Source organism: Barbatula barbatula, assembly GCF_947034865.1.
Source record: "Barbatula barbatula genome assembly, chromosome: 7".
NCBI classification, from domain to species: Eukaryota; Metazoa; Chordata; class Actinopteri; order Cypriniformes; family Nemacheilidae; genus Barbatula; species Barbatula barbatula.
The window spans coordinates 7474823-7498824 of record NC_136770.1 but is presented as its reverse complement, the minus strand read 5'-3'; the positions used below and the strand labels follow the sequence as shown (position 1 = coordinate 7498824).

Below are 24002 nucleotides of genomic sequence, written 5' to 3'. Positions count from 1 at the left end.
GTATCACCATGGTGCCTAAACATATGTAAATGCTACAAATTGGATTAAAATCAAAACATTTCCCTTCAAATCAAAAACATTTCCCCTCAAATTGTAACTTCTTAAACCAAAGTTACACCCTTCCCCCTACTCATTAATTAAATAAATAAAGTATTTTTTTTAATTATAGTGTTTTTGATTTGATACCCAAAGAGGCCCCCTGGTGGTGCAGGGGCCCTACGCAACTTGCGTGGTTTGCGTGTAGGAAGAATCGGCTCTCATCATAAATATAGTCCTACCTTAATTTTCTCCTATTCAACAGTAACATTCTGTGATCTGCAACTTCATGATTTTGTGAACTTGTCGTAGATGAGAGAAGATGGAAAGTATTCAGAGGCAAAGAACAGACCACGCCCACTTTCCACTGTGAGTCCGTATGACATTGGCTTGCTGAATCCTATAGCGCCGGTCACCAAATTCGCTGTGTCCTAGAAATAAATGCAGCCCTGGCCAGACGTATTTTTTATTATTTCTTTTGACGTAACGTCGAATTATCAAGCAGATTTGGGAAATATCTGGAAGGATAACTGGGATGACCGGTATTCTCAAGCGCATATGGTCTTGTTTATGGCGTATCAGCATTTGACATTTTTATTTGAATCGTGATGTAGTGACACATCGTGTATGAACGTGCAACAGGCTCCTGACATATTCATGCGTTTTATGGAGACGATGGGGCATCGAAGGGAGGATGTGTCCAAGTGCCCTACATTTTTTTGTTGCTGATGGAATTCGTTTATTCACAGACTGCGCTTTATTCATTCACAATCAGAGGGGTGTTCACTTTAAACCATGACACGATCACACTGTTATCTTTGATCGTTACATAACTGGAAAGCACTTTAAAGGAAGTCATTTTTACTGAATGTGTGTGACATCGCATAAGGGAATTAAAAATGGCAACTCAAGTAACGGGGAGGAAAAGAGTTCCCAACCGAGAGAAACTATCGGCGGAGGATGATGCTCTCAGTCAAATAGCCCGAGAGGTAAGGCGGATGGTTTAATTAAACTCTAGCATAATATAAAAAAATCTTCGAACAGTTACGATTTTTATGGGTAACGTCATTCCTATTTGTTCTGCTGAATCGTTCGTCCATCCTCTCCTTTCGTTTCCTGCATGCTGACAAGCATGGATCCGATGACGCTCCTCTTTAAGCACGTCAATGAAACATTTTGACCACCCACATGCAGCCTCTGTGAAACAAACAAACATTATTCGTCGCAGACTGCATCAAAGGGCACTGTTTCAATGAATTACTTGATTTGCATGACGGGGGATGCATTGTCAAAATGCATGTCAAGTGGGTTCATTACCATCGATTTTAAAAATCGCATTATGACATTGAAATGGTTCCCTGTTCAAATAGCGCAGTTGAGCATCCTCATCTGCATGCGCGAATACCTGCACAGCACCGTGACGTCATTAGGCAGAGATCAAACGAAAATGCTCTAGACTGCTGACGTCAAAGCCTTGTGATGCGGCACATCACACCCAATAAATGGCATGAATTGTGCCAGCCTATGTCGTGTCGTGTTTTTGAAAACAACACCTACCAACATAGGCATCTGTATGCATTTTTTCATATTTCTATTGAGAGGGAGACCATCACAGCTTGAAATAAGGACGTGATTCAAATGCATGGTGCAGTGGTTTGGTCATGCTATAAAAATAGTTTGGAATCACAGATTCTGCATTTGGCTGTCATTTTCATAGCTCACTGTGCTCTACACAGGGAGCTCATGATCCAGATGTTGGTAGGTATTACGCTCTATGACCTTTTGGATAAACATGACACATATGGAAAGCATTTCCTCGCTGCAGAATTCACACATAGACTCTTCTTGTCAAATTACTTTTCACAGTGCATTCACTTGTTGTTGCTGTTGTCACATGCCATTCATGTAGATGATATTGTTTTAACCATGTCCAAATCTTCAATCTGAAAGTCATCATAAAAGGTTAATTATTAAGTTGTTTTTAAACAGGTCTGGAATTGACACTATTTGAAAAAATGAAATATTTAGTTCATATAAATAAAAAGGATCGAAAATGTCCTATGATCTTTAAGGTTCTTATAAAACTCTGTGCCCTCTAAAACTCCCCATCCTTTATTAAACTCCCCTCTTAATACAGGAGGACTCAGTCCCTGGAGACTACATTAACTTTTACATCCTACATTTTTTCTCTAGAAACTTCATAATCAGCTGCAATGCCCGGAGGCTGAAAGAACTGAGACAATTGAAGTAAAAACTTTGTATGTGACTGCAGAGGCACAATTGAAAAACAGTAATTTAGAGATTTTTCTACAGATATGAAGTAGGTGTAATAGGGCTGCTTGGTCAGTAGTACAACTATGTTGCAGTGGTTCATGTTTAATGAATAAAATTAACATCTCTGCCAGCTGAGCGGTTTTTCAACTCAACACCAAACATTAAGAAATATCGAAGCCAAGGAAAAAAGCAGTCATAATGTGAATTATGTGAAAGTCCTTTAAAAGCTTTTCCCACCCATTTCATAACTCGAACGAGCTTCGTTTTAACCCTTACGGCTCCGCATGGGCTGCTTCTCTCCTGCCAAAGATGCACCGCATGAAGAGCTGCAGCACCTGCTCATTTTAACAACAGTAGTGCAGACACGCAGAGGAGGTAGAAAGACACACAGCAGTAAAAATGCAGCAACTTTCAAGTATTTGTATACGTCAGTCTGTTTACTGTTTGCTATATGTCTCCAACCTTTCGACCAGATTTGGGATATTTTATGGACCATAAGGTTTTTATCTACATTGAGCTTTAGCATTATCATCATGTAAACATTTGTGACCCTGTGAAAACCCAGGCTAAAGTCTCAAAATCGAACATATTATAACATGCATTAAATATTAATTTCAAGCATTAATTTCACTAAGATTTCAATCTTTAAAATGGCATTATTCACTCAATATTTAAGATATATTCACGGAAAGGCTAATTTAGTACCTAAATTCGTTTTCTGTCTATGACGAGATCATTTTAATTCTTAAATTTGTTGTTTGAATGTTTTCAGTAGTATTTTGTTGACAAATGTTAATAATCAGACTTCTATTAAAAGGGCATTCCCCTAGCCACTGAGCATATACATACAGGCTACATACACTGTGGATATCAAAATAATAAATAAATGGCCTGATAATATTGTGTATATATATATACAAGGGGGCTTATTTTATTCAATATTTATTTATTTTCAAAAAAACATATTGTCTGGACCAACGTTTGGAAGAAAATTTAAAGACCGGACATCTTGGAACTTTAATGAAATACCCCTGCCCTAGTTGAACAAAATGATAGCAGTTATAGTCATTTTATTACAAAAAGTGTAGTAGTTTGTGCTGTTGGTTATATAGTATACATATAAAGCTATAGGTTACTGCACTGCAGGCAATGATATGGCATCACATCTTTTTTTTGTCCTCTGTCCTTTGTATAGAAAGGGAAAACAGATGGAAAACTAATTTGGAATATATTTGCAGTTTTATCAACATTGTTTGTGTATAGTACTATAGACATTTTATTCTAGGCTTTTATTTTTTTGTTCATTTATATTTATTTATTTATATTTTTAAATGGTTTAATTTTTCACTGAAAGTCACTGATATGGTTTGTAGCCTTGTAAAAAATACTTTGATGGACATTCTCCAATGTCCATTACTTTGATGTCATTAGAGTAAATGTTTTTAATTGTGCCATGATGATGAAATTATGAATTATTTATTTTAATCCATCAGAATGGTTATATGAATGGTTGTTCATCCTTCTTGAATACCTTTACTCTTTCTTAGCTTAATGGAAACTAAAATCACAGTCCCATGATCCACATTAAACATGTACCTCCCAGCATGTGCAGACCATTGCAACTTGGAATTCCATTCATATTCGTCTTATTTTCCCCACGATGCCCTTTTATTTTCCAACTGCTGAGGCATTTAGCAGAAAGCCTTATAGGGTGTATATCTTACTGTGGGTATTTGGCAGGCATTCATTCCGATAGGGTAAAGTTTATAGAGTAGATGGCGTGATTAAGGCCCATTAAGGGAATTAAGTAGAAATACAGGGCTGCTAAACAACCTTCCATATGTTGTAGTAGCAGAATGCTTAGCCCCTGTCCTGCTACAGTCACAGACTAGGTAGCCCCACCCACTGACCTGCATCCTTTAAGCCTCTCCACAACATCCTGTATTAATCGCCCCCCCACCCCGATGTTCCAATTCTTTCCTATTAGCCAGAGAAACCCCCAAAAGTGCCTGGCATCCATTAATAGAGTGTAGTTTTCTTGTTCGTCATGAATGGTAATTTACCAATTTACGTTGCTTTATGTGATAGCTGGGAGGAAAAACTGATATTTGTAGGCCTTTGAGTGTGAGCCTGTTGCAGTAATCCTGTGATTAAGTTTCTGGGTTGAATGAGGTGAGGAGCATACAGGAAGTGATGCGTTGCGTACTGCGCTCTAAGAGCAGATTAGTCTGGAGTGCTCTATGGAGTGTATAATCTGCTGTGCCCTGTCACCTAGAAAACATCAACGCATCCATTAGCCTGTATAAGGCTTTATTAGGAATCATGCACGCTTTTTAAGACCAGGATCAATGATAATTGTTATGATCTGTTTGTGCTTTAAACACCTTCACTTACAGTGTTACAATCTGTATTGCTGACTCACTTTACATTTCAGCCCGCATGCATTTGTGAGCAGGGCAAAGTGTGAGTCAGCATTCAAGGTGGAACGTTCTTGTCATCTGTTCCCTTTTTTTCGATGCAAAGTTCATAGTTTAGTCTAGCATCTTAGCCACATATGTTAAATGACTTGAGGTGGAAGCCTGTTTGGAATCTAATAAACTTCATAGGATATGTATTAATGGTTTTCAAAGAAAGTGTAAAGTTGGGCTTTGATGTATTTCTTTTCTGTGCTACTAGCTTTGAAAAACATAATCACGAACAGTGCCCAAGTCTACCATTGGTCAGATAAATACAGTAGGTAGATCCAATCTCCAATCTTTGGATTAACCCAGGGCAGAGGGAGTCTCAAACGTATAGTTATCTATCCAAATTGAGCTAGAAAAGGAGTATACAAACATAAATTGGCACATTTGAGTCTTTAAAATAAAATCTGTCTAGTAGAATGAACATGAAATTTACCACATATTTTAATGATAGGATTTCTTGGATTACAAATACGTTAAGAACCTATCAGTGTACGTTTAATATTGAATTGTCTTAATAAATAGACTCTATTCCTAGTTGGGTGTCACAGAATTAGATTGTGTTGAAGTTAATTCACATGAAGTTGCTGAGGACTGAGTTTGATCTCAGATGTACGCGACCTCTCAATCGGTATTTGGAATCAATTATATTGGGAAATCTTTTTACGGAAGGAACACATGCAAAAACACACACCGCTCCACAAACACATCTTGGTGCATCCTAAGCACGGGTTCTAGTCATTATTCCTATTTCTAAGAAGATTAAACTCCACTGAAAGCGACTTGAATGAGATGATTAAGCAGCAGTTTGTCAATTGTGGAAAAGCAGCATTCCAAAATAACATGTTTTGTGCCAGATCAGTTGCAGTATTGCACTGACATTGCTTAGCTCCTAAATGTAGTTCTCTTTCCTGGCATGTCAAAGAATCCAGTTCCTTATGGTACCATAGGGAGGCCTGTGGGGTCCTGACACAGCTGAGGAGAAGAGGAACATCTGCCAGATTCAGCCACGCTCATGGCTGATCCAGGACAAGCACTCTGCCTTCTCCTCTCAGAACCTCAAATCCCTCAAATAACAGCGACTAGTCTGTTTTTACTAGTGTTTAACGAAACCAGAAACTGAACGTTAAAGCTGAAAATACAGCTCCCCAGATGAGGGCAGTCAGCCAAAGCAGAAAACACAGATTGCTAAATAGAGAAGAGAATATTTGTGAGAAATCGTAGGCCTAAGAAATCATTCAGCATGCCAGCTGCGACCATCAGTGAAGCTTGAAGCATTTTATATTATAAAGACATATACGTGGAATTTTACATTTGCAGTAACAATTATTTCTCCACCACATTCGTTTACTTAGTGCCCAGCATTAAACCAGAGAATGCACACACGTCTGGGTTTACTGATAAGACTGCAGTTTATTGCACACATGTGCATCCCATGCTGAGCTGCTTGATCAAAGCTTTAGCTGTTAACTTTGGTCCTGTGGAGTCCACTGACATGTGAATGTGTTTAGACTATAACTACGCTTTACTGATGCAGTATTTCAGCAGACTCTCTTGGACGTAAACATTTGGAATGACGTGTTTCAAGTTGTTCTGAAAGCTAATATCCCTTTTTTTGTTTATTATGGTTTTACTCTAGTGTCTATAACTCCAGGAAATTTTGAAACCAGTATTGAAGCTAGAGCTAAGGAAGCAATAATACATTTTTAGTTGCTTGATGCTGATTAATCTTGACACACTGCGGGTTAAATATTTTTGTATAATGACTTCAAAACTGTGTTATTAACTTGTTGTGCTGGCAACTGATTTCCCACAATCCTTCATATTTCAAGTTTCATGGGTATTGTATCATTATGTGGTCGCTTTCTTCCTGCATAATAATGCCATTTAAATAGAAATCAATATTACATCATCTTTTTCTTAAAAAAATTGGCATAGAGCTTGGTAATAAGTAGGGTAATGAACAATCAGACTTTTATTTTAGCAAAATATACCACTTATCATCCTGACTGTCTGATAAGAATGTATATGCAATGCATAATAAAAGAAAAGAGCATGACAGACAAGTTGTTTTACCATATGTTAAGGGAGGTTCTAAAACAATGCCTAAAACCCTCTTACCCAAGTTAAATTGCTACTATTTAAAATTGCTAAGTAAAGTGTATTAGAACCTGGATCTCAGGTCTTAATACATTAACATTTAGTCATTTAGCAGAATCTTTTATTCAAAGCTTACAAGTGCATTGTATTTGACAAAGGTCCTGATGTCACTTATGAACTATAAAACAGAGGTTTTATTCCAAATGTAACTCTAACACCAAACGCATACAACAAAAATGGGGATTATTTGATCTGAGAATTTAGCTGATTATTAGAAGGCTGTCTGTGAAATGCTATTTCCTCACAAAAGCAGTTTATTCAGTGTACTGAACCATCTTCTCCAGCCTCTTGTCCTCTTGCATCGCTAATCTTTGTTTTAGTCATGGTTGAAGAAGTTGCAGACACTTCATGTCGTGCCTTACAACGCCTTTCAGCGGTGACACTTTTTAAATTCTAGAGTGGCTAAAATTTAAGACATCACTAAAATTGTTCCTGTTTGAATAGACAGATTGTTTTTCGAAAGTAATTCTCTGACACTCAGTAGTTTGTGTGAATTGCACTGTGTGTGTGTATTCCGGCCTCCTGCATGTTGCTGACAGGCTGGATGTGCTTGACAGGATCTTGGACACAGGCTTCTCTTTTCAATGAGTTGCAACTTGTTCAGACAAAGGAAAACAGTGGCTTCCTAACAGTCTATGTGTTTCGCTTGGCAAGCTTATTAGTATGGCCTGTTTGTCAGAGATTTAGTCAGACTTCGAACAGTATGTTATACTTGCGAAGAAATGTCAAAACTAATAGGCAGATATCTCAGTGGAAAGGTAATCTTGAATAACTGAATCTCTTAGATGTAATGCTGACCGATCAATCAGACCTCATGTAGTTTTTATATAGCTTTAGCAAAAACATTTTTTTTAAATGGAGGCCCTTCAAATTTCATAATTGACATATGACTGTATATTGTATAGTGAGCAAAAAACTGTGAAACAACAAACATAATTGTACTTCAAAATGTCGTTCTAAAAACCAATAAAAAAATGTATCAGGGAACCCATGACAAAGATGTTCTTAGGATGGCTTATGTCATATCTGAATGGCTTCATTTCTTTAAACAATTTTGTTTATGGGGTCTGGTTTGCTTAGGCGATGTATGAAATCACTGTAAATAGGTTTGGGTGTAGCCCTTTTATTGTTTTGGGTTCTGTTTTGTTTCAAACATTTAAGTGTAAAGTGCTCAAATGAGTGCACTTGTGAACATACTGCCCTCTACTGTTTTTCTTTAGTATTGTAGGTCAAATCTGTGTTTACTAGTTCAATAAGTTTAACACAGTGTCTATACCTGACGCGATGTGACGCACTGCTTGTTCTAATGAGATTGTCGTGCGGCGTCTCGTCCATTGTGGGAAATTGTTTAAAGCAGCCATAACATAACTTTCTGCATATCTCATGTTAATCTTGAGTACTTACAGAATAGTATTGTACCCTTCACATAGTCTTTAGTTTGATCACATTTATAAAAGACAGATACAGCAAACATGCAACGTGTGTGTGTGTGGGGGGTGGAACTAAAGCATGTGCGCACACATTGCCAACAAAACACAGTTACCACGTGCAGTTCATGTCCGGGATCGTTTAGGGCTGGGAACGCGGCTCTTTCTTTCAGTTTCAAATGAATTCCAAACCCGCCGTTATATACATCGTTTATATAACATTCATCACCCAAATACACCACCCCTTTAAATGATAATGGGTTCTAATGGATTCTATTGTGTCTTGTCCCGTCGCATCACGCCTTGCCGCATCCGCTGAAGACACAGTGTCGCTCTACCATTGGCTTTAAAAACTTTTTACTGCTTTCGCCCTGACTGATTAGATATGGTAATATGGGTTTACATATTACAAGCTATTAAATCCTACATTTATATTGATGAAATTACAAATATATACAGAATTGTTTTCCTGAAGCTTCATGTCGATTTTTATTTCATTGTTATTTTAAATATATATATATATATATATATATATTTTCCTAATAAGGAAAGAGATCTCTTGCACTATGGTGCTGCTAATGGTGGGCATTTACAACATTGTGTTGCCTAAACAGTTGATTAGATTATGCTGGATTAATCATTGAATTCTTGTAAATAGACCTTTTTGATGTGCTGATATCTAGTCATGTGAAATTCCTTAAATTACTCTCTGAAAGGAACACTGCAAAGGTTCTGGGGGACTCAATCTCCCCCTCTCTGTCTCTCTCTTTCAGGCAGAGGCCAGATTGGCAGCTAAACGGGCTGCCCGTGCAGAAGCTCGAGAAATCCGAATGAAGGAACTGGAGAGGCAACAGAAAGAGGTCAGGACATCATCTGAACTGCTTCAGTTCTCTTTTATTTTAGGTTATAAGCATTTGTATTCATAATTATAAAACAAATGTAGTAATACATATTTACTTATATGTTTGAAAACTTTTTTAAAGAATGTGATTATGATGTGTACACATTTCCTCGACGCAATGAAAGTGTTATATTACTTTTAACTTAATGGTTACATCATTGAATATGAGTTTTATACACATTGCAAAACGTTTTCTTTTACGGTAATGGGATATGGTTCATTAGTGGAGTGAAGTAAGCCTACATTGAGAGTTGTGTAAATTCTGTCACAACCCCACAAGCCATTTCAAAATTACAGTGCACCTTATATCCCCTAAACCACTCTTGAAGTGCACTAATATGACGCTGAGAACATATATAAGCATGTGTCTTGTATAGACAGGTGTGCTTAGCATGAAGTCATGAAAGAATACACATATTGTTGGGCAGGTACAGCTTATACAGTGATTTTGTCTTTTTATCGTTTTATTGGTGTTTTTAGCATGAATTAAATATTCTATGAACTTCAAAGACATTTTCATGCATAAATGGGTTTGTATATGGTGTATATGATTTATAAGGTGTAACGAAATGAAAATTCCTAATGATATTCAAAGTGTGCACTGCTGGGGTTGTGTGCATTTAAATGTAGGCCTACAGTAACACCTGGGAAACCATGGGTCAGACGTTATGTGGTCAGTCAATATAAAAACGTCCAGACTCACGACAATAACACTGTCAAGACATCTCTGGTAAAATGTTTCAATATTGGGTGAAGTTATGGCATAAATATGAAAGCATATTTAGAATTTAAGTAGACTTTTAGACTGTGTTTCCTTTTTACCAGATCATATTCACAAATGACACCTGTCCTCTTATTTCTTTTTCACCTTGCATGTCTTGATTCTTTTTCTGGTAAAACCATCTCCCTTCCTCTCTCTCTTTTCTCACTCTTTCATCCTGGTATCCTTGGTGGTTTATTAGATATATCAGGCACAAAAGGTAAGAAATGGTCCTCCATCCCTTATATTTATTTTAACCCCCCTTATATTCAATCTTCAGAACAGCTAGTGGTAGGATTTTGCATTAAGGACATTATATGAGCACCAGCTTACAAAAATATGTTAAAGCATGAGGAATAAAATAACAGAAGCAATCCTGTGTTAAAATCAGGATATTTCGCTTCACGTTTCCTTTAAACCTGTATTTAAAACCTCCCTTTATTTTCCCTCTATAATTTCATATTCCCTCCTCATCTGATCATTTTACTCTCCTCCTTTCTGCACCAGAAATACTATGGGCTGGACAGCAAATGGGGCCATATTGAACAGTGGATGGTATGACCTGTCATTAAATCACACTGCCGCATGCAGTAGACCGCCAATGCTTTAGAGAAAGGGCACAGTCACTGACAGGCAGTAAATGAAATCCCTATTCAGTAACAGTGTTTGTTTGTTTCCAGTTTCCTTCAGAGAATGAAATGTGATTTTGTTGCATGTTGCATGTGTTTCTTAGGCAAACTGCATCTGATCTTCATTTTACAGGTTTTACTGGCACAGCGGTGGGGAGGGGTTGGGGAGCTTTCAGGAGGCCCATCTGACATGTTTAAGCTTAGCAGAGATGGTCATAACATAAAGTAGGATTATAGGGCAGTGGCATGCATGACCCACATCACACTAAAGCACTCACCCCCTCCCCACGACCCCCACCACACCAGACACCCTGTCTCAGACAGAACCTCATTATTAAAGGGGATGTGATATACAGCTTAATCTCACTGCACGCTTTGTACAGTTTTTGTTCTATAGCATGTTTCCGTGTTTGATGATCATGTGGCCCTTTCACCTCAAACCTTCTTTCTTTCCTCTTGTCCTGCTCTGATCTGCAGGAAGACAGTGAGCGGTATTCTCGCCACACACGGAGGCACACCTCGGTCTGTATCTAACCCTCTGCTTTTCATGCTTCTGTTTCATTCGTCTTTTTTCTCAAATAAATATCTAGCTTTATTCAGGCTGCCTTCCTTTAGTTTAAGAATACTTGAATTCTGATTTGATGAGCTGTGTTTAAAGCTGTAAAATGACACGCATTCTATATTAAAGGGATAGATCACCTTAAAATGTAAATCAATTTTTCACCCTCAGATTGTTCCAAACCATTTCTTTGTTCTGCTGAACACAAAGCAGGACATTTGGGGACAATTTCTGTCACCAAACAAACCTCATCCCCATTTTCTGCCTTTGAAAGGAAAATAAATACAATGGGAGTCAATGGGACGTTATTCATGATTCATGATCCTTCTCTCCTTTTCCAAATTTGATGTTTAATATACTGTAGCATACATGAAGAGCTGGCTATGATAATTATTGGCGTGGCTAACTGGCGCACAGAAATAAAGTGAATCAATTGACAGAATGCAGCATTTTGCACTATTTAGTGGAACATGGCAAGACAAAATGTCTAAACTCTCTGTTTTCCCTGTGTCTTCTTAGATATCAGATGATGAAGAGCGGATGTCTGTTGGAAGTCGGGGCAGTTTGAGGGTTAGTACATCTACACTGTAAAAAATACATATCATTTTGCAGAATGTTTCTGTTATTTCGCCACGAAAAATCTGAAATTGAACATACTTTTATAGAAGTACTTTTATAAAAAACTATAAAAAGACAACACATTTACAAGAACAATGGGGAAAACTATTTAATATATATCCTTGTATCCTATAATTTTACAGAAAAACATATTTCACCCTTTATTTCTGTAGATATATGTATAAATATATAGATTTTCTTTTTTTACTCATTTATTTTACAGTGTACAATTCTTCCTCTTTGGCGTTGACTCTATTTCCATACCGTACAAATACAATGAAAACATCCACTTTTGCTTAGTATGTTTAATGGGTATTACTGCTATGTAACATTTTGATGCTTTTTTACTTGGTGGTTAGTAATTTGAAGGCTGCCCATTCAAATCATGCATCCTTCTCTAGTATTTAGTTGGGAAAGATTTTGAATGCAGTTTTTTACTCTGTCAAACACTTAATAAACCAGGGTTCTAAACCTGACATAACATACTGGGCTGCTCTGTGGTCCATAACTATAATTCTTGTGTCAGTCCACAGAACAAGCTTCTAGCTGATAGAGGATGTTACAAGTCTATAGTTTGTCTATAAACTTTGTATAGGCTGCTTTTAAACATAATTGTGGTCAATTATTTAATAACTTTTTGTGTTGATGGTGTTGATCTATGTACTTTTGGCTCAAAGCAATTTAAATCACAGTTTTGATAAAATGTTTTGTTACTGAATTGATTACTGATTAATTTCAGATTACTAAAATGACTTGTGTTGTAAATAATGATTAAGTGCCGCCATCTGCACACAGAGCTCCAGCTGTCACTGCTCATTCCCCCTTTCATTCATTCAGTCTTGCTGAATCATTCTTGTCTCTGTCACCGCAGTTATTTGCTCGGCTATCATGCTTTTTTTCTCATTCTTATGTTGTCCCTTTGTCCTCTTCTGCTTACCATAGGGCAACCACACAGATCTTTGCAGCAGCTCCAGCAGTCTGCCATCAGCCAGACTACAAAATGGACGGGTCTGTCCCTTTCCAAATCCCTTTCCAAGTCCATCACATTTCCTCTTTTATTATTTAATTTAATTATTCATTTACCTATTTATTTACTCATCTTACAGCAAACTTTAAGGGAAAGTTTCCACGAACATCAGGTCTTTCAGCATTTACTCACCCTTATGTCATTACGAACCTGAAGGACCTTCTTTCTTCTGCTGAACACAAAAGAAGATATTTTAAAGAAAGTTTGAAACCAAACAACACTGGTCCCCATTGACTTCCATTGTATTGACACAAAACTACTGAGAGACATATCTTTTTATATATATATATTATATATTTTGTGATTCACAGAAGACAGAGTCATACTGTATAGGTTTTGAAAGACATGAGTGCGAATAATCCATTACAGAATTGAATCTGTACATATACATCAACAGTAGAATTGTATATATAATCCCTTTCAAAATCTCCATGGAATAATTTACTGTTAATATGAGCATGTTGAAGTCAGTGTTTTCAACTAGTATGTTGAAATAAATGTTATTACAAAATTCTACAGTTCTACACACAAACCCTAAGCAAGATCCACCAATCAGAAAACAGAGTTCATTCATTTTGCCACTACTACATACATTTTAAGACATTTTACTGCTCTGATTCACCACCTTCTATATCTTGTGGGTTTGGTTCAAGGCTTCAAACTCATTTAATGGCTATAAATGAGAAGAAGTTGCATCCTTAATAGATTGCAGATGGTGGTCCTTAATAGATGGCAGTCCCTCATCTGATGTCATAACATTTATTAACTTGTAAGAGCTGAGAGATTATTTATCTGAAGAATATTTGGTTTTCTAAACATGTTGTATAAGTATATGCACACTTCTTCCTCTCTCTTTGTGTTTGTGTGTTTGTAGCCCTCTGCGCTTTTTAGTGAAAACCCCCGCTCAAGAAGTCACAGGGTTTGTTTCTAGCACTTATAATTGATCATATTGCAGCCTGAAATCGAGGTTTTACATTTGTCTCCATGCAGTTTCGTAACAAAATTCAAAAAGGAGAATTATTTGCGTTGGCCTCTAGCCTCGTACTTAAAATCAGTGCATTAAAATGAAGGACTAATGTGTCTTAGGCCGTGTTCAGACTTTACTTCTTTTTGACAAGAAAAAGTTCACAAAGGTGCTTTTTTTGTAAAAAAGGCATGACTTTGGAGGCAGCGTCCATGCACGCAGGCAGCCCAGAGAAACAGTCGGCGTAACGGAAGTCTATTGTAAAATAGGAAGCTTGCAATGTAAATAGATGCAAGCATTTTAAAAAAAGAAGTCAAGTCTGAACACGGCCTTAGCTTCACATAAAAAAACTATAATGTGTACACTGTTTTATCTGCATGATATCTTACATTTCACAGTGGTGTGCCATTTTAGATATATATATAAAACATTTCGTTGCACTGTACTTGTATGTGTGTAATGACAATAAATTGAATCCAATATAAAAGGTTAATTAGAGGGTCAAAGAGTTATGGCGCTTTCCCACATACAGCCTTTTCTGTAAATTGAATGGTCAGCAATTTGCAGGACATTGATGGATCAGTTTCATATTGTTGCTGTTTGTAAACAAACTGTAATATTAATGAGTGTAGATTATTTCGACAATTGACTTATAACAGCATTTTGGTGCTGTTTAGTATTTCAGTTCGACTCAGCAAAGAAAGTCATTGCATGTGTAAGTAGCAGATGTGGTCATCTGAAAATGTTACTACAGTTGAATGGTTTCCATGTGTGAAAGTGGCTAGTGTGTATAATAAGGTGAATATAGTAGTCGGTAAGGTGTATAGTGAACACCTCTGTTCTGTCTGCAGGGCTCACTGAATGAAGAAAGTTCATTTTCTGGCTCTAGGCGTTTCAGTGGCTCCAGCACAAGAGTCGTAAGGCCCCGTCTTTACCTCTCTCCCTCTGACAGGGACACGGCTGTGGCACGGTGCCGGCTAGGGCTTGTGATGCCTTTTGCATGGTTTTGGTTTCAGATAACAGGCATTGTGTCTTTGTTTGTCATGAGGTTTTCTGACGAACGTTTGAGGAATTTTCACTTGTGAGCCTGCACCACTGTTGTGTTCAGTTGCCTATATGGCACTAATAAGAGTGGTTTATCTCTAATTTAATAAAGCATGCATTTTTTACTTAACCACTTGTTTTGTAGCTATTTTTCTGTCTGTTGTTTGTGTTAGAGTCGTGGTTGTCAGAGAGATTTAGCCATCCTTTGCACGGAAACCCCATCAGGTTGCGTTTGTCTTAGAATTTGAGCATGGTTTTATATGTTACTGCTTTATTTTTCAAACTCTCTTGTATCTGCAAATTCAAATATTTTCCCTCTGATGCTGAGAGGTAACCCAATTTTTCAAACATCTGTTTTCTGTCCATCTTATTATGTTTATTTTTATGTGCCTCCTTTCCTGGTCAGCCCTCAGACTACAATGGCTTTCTGGGCTCCAGTTCAAGGGCCTCATCTAGGGCCAGTTCAGCTCGTGCCAGTCCTGTGGTGAGCTTTACGTTTGATCCATACCTCAACCTGCTGCAATTTCAAAGACATCTCTACTATCTGTGTAACTTATAGTCATCCATGACAAAATAGAGACATGGTCTCTTTCACTTAATTAGCTGTTTCACGAATCCTTCATGAATATTGTTTGTTTTTGGCTCCCTCTAGTGGAAGGAAAATTATTCTTTATGGCCCTGAATAGATGCCTTCATGGATAACAGAATACAATTTAAATTAACTACAATAATGCCATTTGTTTCACCCAGGTGGAGGAAAGATCAGACTTCCTAGAAAAGGTCAGTAGGGCCATCCGCATGCATTGTTTTTGTGATGTTAAAGGGATAGTTCACCTTCATAATAGAAATGATTTCATTATTTACATGCCATTTTGTCATTTCAAATTTCTTTATCCTGCAAAACACAAAAGACCATATTTTGAAAAATGTTAGTAACTGAAAACAGAAAACATTGACTTGCATAGCTTTTGTGTCCATACAAAAAAAGTCAATGGGGACCAACTGTTTTTGGTTACCAACATTTTTTCAAAATATCTTATTTTGTGTTTTGAATAACACAGGTTTAAAATGATGACAAGTAGAGCAGGCAAAATTATGACAGAATTTTCATTTTAAAGGTGAACTATAGTCTATTCCTTTAAGAATAGATGCAGTTATGCTGAAAAAACACGACAGGGACTAAATATTTTATCATACAATAACAAAGTGACCTAACACACCAAGTAAATGTGTAAACAAAATCCTTAGGGCTCCAGGACAGCCTCCACACTCTCAGCTGCAACTCTTGCATCTCTCGGCGGAGGGTCATCACGAAGAGGGAGTTGTGATACCTCAATTTCAGCTGACACTGAGGCCTCCATACGAGAAATGAAGGTAAAATTGAGGCTTCGATAAGGTGTTATGGCACAAAACGAAAAATAATCACAAGACGGTACCTTAGATGATGATCCCAGATTAAAATTCCAAAGGGGTGTCTTGATGCAGCTGAACAAAATAAACAGAAAAGACTGTTAAGAGCATCTTTGAAATTTGTCTTCTCTCAGGATTCCCTAGTGGAGGTAGAGGAGAAGTACCGTAAGGCCATGGTGTCCAATGCTCAGCTGGACAATGAGAAGACCAACCTCGTATATCAAGTTGACACGCTGAGAGAAACTCTGATGGAGATGGAGGAAATACTGTGTGAGACACGCAGAGAGTGTGAGGAGAAAACCAGGGTGAAACATATTCTTCCTCTAATTCTCGACATTACATATGCTAGATGTATATTATGTCTCTCTTCTCAGAATCCTGTCAGTAATGATAATTGTTTTTATATTCTCTGTCAGGCGTATGAGCGAGAGCATCATGCTCACAGTGTCCTGAAAGGCCAATTCGACGAGGTGAAGGAAACACTGAGGCAGAGTGAAGAGTTGTTGAAGGTGAGCATTGTTTGTCACGTGGATATAGTGGGGAACACATTGTGAAGAGCAAAGCTCTAAATTGTGTCAAAGTTTTTGGTCCTTTATCTACTTGGCATAGATAGATTCTGTCACATTCCTGCTTCTCTCTTTTTCACATTTTCTGCTTCTGATTCTTCTTCTCATCTGTATGTTTTCCACTGCTTGCCCTAATGGCCGGGCATCAGAAAGCCCAGGAGTCGCATGGGAAGCAGGAGGATTACATTAAAGAGATCTCTGACCTGCAAGAAACATTGGAGTGGAAAGATAAAAGGATCCGGGTACAATTACTTTCCATGGCCATTTATTTCAGTTATGTCACATGAAAAAAAAATCTTTCTTTTAAGACTTAAAGATGCACATTATTTTTTCCCACCAGTTTAAAAGGAAAGAAATGCACTTTTCGAAGATGTCTTAAAAATGATATATAGCCTCAAGAGATAAAAAGTTATTTTTCTTTATCCAAACCACTAGGTGTAAATATAAGATACTGAAAAAAAATTTTGAGGGTACCTTTAATAATATTTTTTATGGATTGTCCCTTTTAGAATTCTCCAAATTCTTCATTCGCTTGTTTAACTTATTGACCTATTAACTTCTGAACTCTTTGTGTCACATGAAACTTGTAACTTAACCTTAGGTCTTTCCTTTACACATGTGTTCTTTCCCTTCCTGCTTGTTCACTTCTGTGGATGGTTGCATCAAGGCCTTAGAGAGGCAGAAGGAGTATTCAGAAATGTTCCATGATGAACGAGAAGCTCTCAGGGATGAGGTTTACCGGCTTAGAGATGCTCTAAAGGTAGACATGTAGAAGGAATATTGGGAATTACAGCCAAGATATAAAATGTTTAAAACATTGCATACATATTATAAGAGCAATAGATCATTAGAACAAAATATAGGAAATTGATGTCTGATTGTATTTCTGCATAGAAACATGGAATAGTGCTGGGATGCGAGGTGACAGCCAATGGGGTGGTAGCACACGTGGTGGTTGATGGGCATGCTGATGCAGAACCAACCTCCCGATTGATTCAAGACACTCCTACGCCCACCATGAGTGGAGAAAGCATGTTAGGTAAGTTAATAACATCCAAAATGAGATAAGTTTGTTATTACAAAAAACTATTGTTTTTTATTCTGTTATCATGTTGTTATAGTGTTTTATTGTGTTAGCTGTATTTTTTTTACCGACAGTTGCTTTCAGAAATGTTAGAATGTTAGCTCTTCTAGGAATGTCTATGCATGCATGACTTCAGCGTTTCACAGGAAGAGCCCTGGGCAGTTTCTGGCAGAGAGAAATGGAAAAATTTGAAAATTGTTTAATTTAGCAGATGATGTACATTGAATCTTCACCGTATTTGAATGTTATAACCAAATTTGAACTTATGAAAGTATAATATAAAATACGGTAGAACAGCACTTCTACTGTACCGCTGCTGTTTGCCACAATGCACAGCATCTGCTAAATGTAACTAATTTCTCATTTAAGTCGCCCAACTGGAAACTGCCTAGGGTTCTTACTGTGAAACGCGGAAGTCACGCATGCATATAGCCCATTTACTACTGATGTAGACACACCACTCCCTTAAAACCCCCCAAAACATACACACGCATGCACACACAGAAGTATATAGAGCAGCAGCATGTAACATGAAAAAAACTAAACATCAAATAAATGTAAAAAATAATCAGCTTACCAAATACAGTTTCAATGTGACAAACTCTTCTTAATTCTTCTTAATTATAATACATTTTAAATGAATTATTGTAAAATAATGTGTTTTAAAAAAAATTCATACATTATAGTATACAGTATAGTTATTTATATGTTGCCTGATACTTTCTGTATCTGAATAGTTGAATTTTTATGCTGCATTTCAACCACAACATAATTACATGTCACCTCTTCTGAAATTCTCTCTTCGCTGATCAACCCAATTTAAAGAAGAAGTCAAGCAAGAAAAGCTTAGCCAATCTCTGGAATCATGACAGCTCAATCAATCTCTGTGTATTTCGATTTCCTTGGAATCTTAATTGCGTCTTGCTCCAGTCATTTAAATCCAATCAAAAGCTTTGTTTTTCCATCTGGCCTCTCATCTTAATTCCAATGATGTTACAGACAGAACTCCAGAACAGCATAACACCCCTAAAACACAAGATCACTGGATGAAGATCTCTAGAGATCTGTGCGGGACCACCCAGGTGCTTGAGAAGGTTCAACAGATGTCTGCCCAAGAGGGTAAAAGAAATAAGGACAATTCATTAGAAGAATGGTTTAACCTAGAGGATCTGAAGTCTGACCTCTCTACTGGGGAAAATGATCCTTTTAGGAATTTGAAGACAGAAGACAATTCCACTGGAAGTCGTGGACAAGCAATGACTTATTTATCTAAGAATAAAGCCGTTCGGACACAGAGCAATCTTCTAAATCCTTACGAAAACAATTTGATGAAATTAAAGACAACAAGTGGTAAAACTGACCAAGAAAGAATTGACTCAAGCCTCGAAACCTCACTTAATCTGTTAAAACCCGAGTGTCAGATAATGTCTGGAATTACAGTAAAGTACAGTACAGTGACAAGGCAGACAAGGCAGGCAGATATTTGGGAGCCAATAGGAATCGTTGAAGCATCAAAAACATCACCAGATCTTATGTTTAAACCTACCGGCTGTATCGGAAAAAAAGATTGTAATGTCAAAGAAAACAATAAAACGCAATCCCAAAACCAGCAGGAGACGGAGAATGAGTCCGTGCAAGTGTGCCTACAGGATGACACAAGTAGCGTGCCAACGGAGTACACAGGCATTGCTTTTTTTCTTGATAGTTGTCAGGAGGCTGTTGCATTCGATGCTGCTCGTTTAGCAGTAAATGAAATAGGTTGGTTTGGGGAACGAAAAGAGACTGGTGCGAGAGGACAGAGAGCAGAAATCCCCGGGCAGACCTTTATGACCAAGATGAAATTAAAGAAGATCTTTAACTGTGTTGTTTTATGATACTTTAAAAGACTCGTTTTGATTTGCTAATGTTTTTTTCTTCATTGAAGATCTGCACTCCTGATTACAAATATGCCATGGAAATGCTATGGAAATCTATTTCTTTCTTTTTAGAGAATTGTGCAAATAAATTTTGTGACATGTCAAGAGGGACATGAATTAATTTATATACATTGCTGAGTGATATGATAGATTATTAAAGAATGTACAATTAAAAGTCTATTTTATAACCTCTCTCCTCGTCTTGTCTTTGAATTTTTTTATCTAAATCATTATTTTTTGTACTGCTAAACAGTTTTTCGTTCTTCAAAACAATGACAATAAAAATCTATTCTAAATTGGAAACAAAATATGTTATCTTTCTATTTAAAACATAATAAAACTACTATACTGTATATGTGATCAATTTACTTATTACTATATGGTAAAAATGTTTGTCATCTTACATAATTCCCATCAACAGACAACAAAATGTAGCCTACTTAACATGTACAAATTCAATAAAGCAATAGTGCCTTCTTGTAATATAGCGGCAGAGCTCATATAAAATACAATTCTAACATTACCACTATATTCTGTTGATTAAAAAAATTATGTTGATAAATTAATAATTTTACACACATTGAAATGGTATAATTTATCAAATTAATACATTCTTTTTAACTGTTGCATAAAAAAAATTAGTATTGTGATGGTGGGGAGTATTGCTGTTTTCTTGACAACAATATATTGCGTTTATTTTACATAGAGTTGACAGGAAAGTAGTGATGAGAGAGGGAATGTGGCATCAGGATATAACCTAGGTCAGACGTGAACCAAGGTCCAAGAGCCAACAGCAAATTTATGTCTGGGACAAAGACCACTGCAAAATTATTATTTTGTTTTGCTTCAAAACATATATGACCTCTGTTGACGTCCACCTTCTCGCGGCACTCCCTTGCAGTACGCACATTCTCCACTAAACTCCTCCCTGCTGTAGAAAGTGGTCTCCATAGCGCGTTTCCTCAGTGAAGGAATAGCTCTTCCCAGTGGCCCTTACGTTGCCGGGCAGCTTCTTCCCATTAGAGAAACTAGGCCTCCGCCCGTGACGGCCGGTGTAAGGGGCTCCCCACATTTTTTAAGCTCTGGGACCCCCTACCAAAATGTGAATAAATGCAGCAAGCCGGCTCCTGTTTATACCCAGATGTCCTTGGCGGAGACCGGCATGCAGATTTAATTCGTCAATTTTTATTGCCCTTTTCAAGTCCGTCAGAGATGATAGGCTCTCAAGTCTAACCCCATTCTGTCGACACAATCAGGGAACGGAGGTTACATACGTAAACGCGACGTTTTGCCCGTTGTTTAGCACGTGTGTGCACCTGTACATTGTCTCATTGTGTGCAAAATGTTTTTGCTCCTTTATTGATTGTATTTATGTTCATGGAAGTTTCCTTTATGTCTTTTTAGAAATCAGATTGAGGAAGCTAGTGGAGGAAAGAGAGAGTTTGCTCGAACAGGTAAGTCCTGTCATTAAATGCGTGTGTACTGATATTGTGGGAAAGTGATGAGATAACCCTGGGAGAGGAAGATATTATCATTCTTGTCATTAGGAATTCATCAGCATGTTTCAACAAGCTCTGTGTATGTATGTATGTATGCAGGTACAGAAGTTTAAAGCCATTGCAGAGCAGAAACAGAAAAATGGGACAGATGAGGTGGGAAGCACAGACGATGATGATCTACAGAACGGTCTAGATCCTCATATACTAGAACTGCAGAGTAAGATTCACCTTCAAACACCTAGAAGTCAATTGTTTACCATGATCAGTCTTTATATAGGGTGGAGTTTAATATGCAACTATGCTGTCTTGTAAGTGCATTTTAAATGGCATGCATGTATTTTAATATGGTATATACGTTAATATTTTCTTTACATCACCAAACGTACAGTACTTGCTTTTTTCCACATCCCTCCTGTATGAATGTTTGAACTCATAAATGTAAATAAATACATGTACAAATTTGCTGATATGCAATTGTGAAAATGTTTTGTTTACACAGGAGATGCAAATCGACAGATCAGTGACCTAAAATTTAAACTGGTCAAGTCTGAGCAGGAAGTCACAGCACTTGAGCAAAATGTAGGTCGTGGTTAAAAATAAAACAACAAACTCCAACATATAATTTCATAATCAATTGATATATCCTGCTTTTATTTCAGTTATATGTTATAAGCTGTAATTTTGGTCATGTGGCAGATTCTTCGTCTAGAGGGTCAGGTGACTCGCTATAAGACGGCCGCTGAGGCTGCAGAGAAAGTGGAAGATGAACTTAAAGTGGAGAAACGGAAACTGCAGAGAGAGGTGATGTCTGACATGCAATTATGTAACAGCATTTACTGTTTCAAATGTTTTATACGGCATTTGATTTAAAAAGCATTCTAATGTTTATTTGCCATGTATACTCTATAGCTGAGATCTGCACTTGACCGCGTAGATGAGCTGGAAGCAACCAACAGCCACCTCTTGAAGAGACTAGAGAAGATGAAAGCCAATCGGAGTGCCCTTTTGGCACACCAGTGATGCCCACCTGTACCCACGTTGATTACTGGGCATGGTTCTTATAGCCCTTTGGCACCAATCATTTGCCAGCTCTATGAAACTGAATAATTTATCGAAACAAACAGTTGAATCAAATTAGCCCAGTTAATAATCATGCTAATTCAGGCTTTGTAACATTCTGAAATATGTCTGACAAGCCTAAATGTCAAACTTTATTTCAAGCAGCTTCCATTTGGCTGCTTGTAAGATTCTAAGCAGATGACACATCAAAGATTTGTAAACTGGGGCTCATCAAAGTGACCTTTGTAGAATTTAGGTCCTTCATGAACTTGTCGACTTGACCGGACTGCTTTTTTAGACCTCAGACCAAAGCACCCCAGGCAGAGCACAGCTTTGGCAGCATGTTGCTTTAGTAAATCAGTGGAGCGGGACTTTGATTTACCTTATTGGATAATGCACTTTATTCCAGCATCAGTGTTCCACTTCTCTGTATGGTTTGGAAATGGTTCAAATGTATATGTGGATATCAACAATCATTGGATAATGCTTGTGGTTGCAGGTTAATCCCCATAAATTGTGTTGGTCAGATATATGTGGCTGGATGTATGCTATTACATGCAGAAACAGTCTTCTGGACAAAAAGAGTATTCTTAATTTTTTGTGAGCCATTTTAACATTTTAACAACTGACATGTTCATGGTATGTGATATATCACTTTGGAGTTATACATGCTGATTGTTTCATGAAAAACTCATGCTATACTTTTGTGTGTACATAAGATGTAAGTATTTTTTGTTTAAATGCAATTGTTTTGTAAAATATTGAAGAACATACTTACACAATACAATAAGAAGGATCTTCATAAGCTTTGAAATATTTTGATCGTTGTCATGTCACTCAATTGGCTGAACTTACATTTCTTTTATTGTTGAAAAAGTGTAGGTTCTGTTTCAGATCATATTTTACATTTATTTAAGTAACATGGGCCAAAAGATAAATGTACATTTACCACTGACTAAAAAAGACACGGTCTGTTTCTTTCCATGTATTAAGTATGTGGTGGTCAGTTTATGAAACGCACAGTTTATTAAAACACTATTTCATATCAAGTATAGTCAATCAGATCATGGCTAAATTGACTTTTGAGAAAACACCAGCCTTTAAAGATATAATCCACAAGTCTGTAAACATGTTGTAACAAAAGACTTTTGAAAATGTTTTTTGAAAATGGCTGTTATAGCACTTTCAATCATGGTCTGCCATTGACAGAGTGTACCTTTAATTCATTTAAACATAATATAAATTACCATCATTGGAGCATTATTGCAATAATGTTTTTTTCCCTGTGTTACTGACCATTGCATTTACATAAGATGGTCACACACAATTATGAAAACTATAATTGTGATTGTCATGATGTTATATTTGCTGGGTGAATGGTTTATCACAGGGTTTGATAATTGTGAGTTTACTTCGTGTCCCTCCCAGTGGTTGTGCTATCATGGGAGACAAAGCACCACATCATTTACACACTAACTGAATACAAACATGCGATCTCAAGAACGTATAAGCCTGGAATAAACAGATATGACAATAAGTTATGACTTGTTTTATTGCTCTTCGGTATGACATGGCATAGCAAGAAATAAATTCATGCAATAACACTG

General features: G+C 37.2%; 1 protein-coding gene across 3 annotated transcripts; it reads left to right on the top strand.

Annotated features, from left to right (window-relative positions):
- Positions 1–415: 415 nt before the first annotated feature.
- lrrfip1b (leucine rich repeat (in FLII) interacting protein 1b) lies at positions 416–24002 on the top strand (the record flags this gene model as incomplete). 3 transcript variants are annotated; one of them, XM_079459803.1, is made up of 20 exons in its annotated part: positions 424–1025; positions 9133–9219; positions 10223–10240; positions 10528–10575; positions 11127–11171; positions 11728–11778; positions 12769–12834; positions 15268–15345; positions 15612–15641; positions 16110–16235; positions 16406–16576; positions 16688–16780; positions 16987–17079; positions 17505–17597; positions 17732–17876; positions 21242–21291; positions 21436–21553; positions 21836–21915; positions 22033–22137; positions 22246–24002. In XM_079459803.1, 20 exons carry the CDS (start codon positions 936–938, stop codon positions 22354–22356), a joined length of 1698 nt encoding a protein of 565 aa, XP_079315929.1. In that variant the 3' UTR covers positions 22357–24002. The 3 variants fall into 3 exon arrangements, with proteins under 3 accessions (XP_079315931.1, XP_079315929.1, XP_079315930.1); XM_079459804.1 differs by lacking the exons at positions 10223–10240; positions 10528–10575; positions 11127–11171 and having other exon boundaries at positions 936–1025; XM_079459805.1 differs by lacking the exons at positions 10223–10240; positions 10528–10575; positions 11127–11171; positions 16987–17079 and having other exon boundaries at positions 416–1025.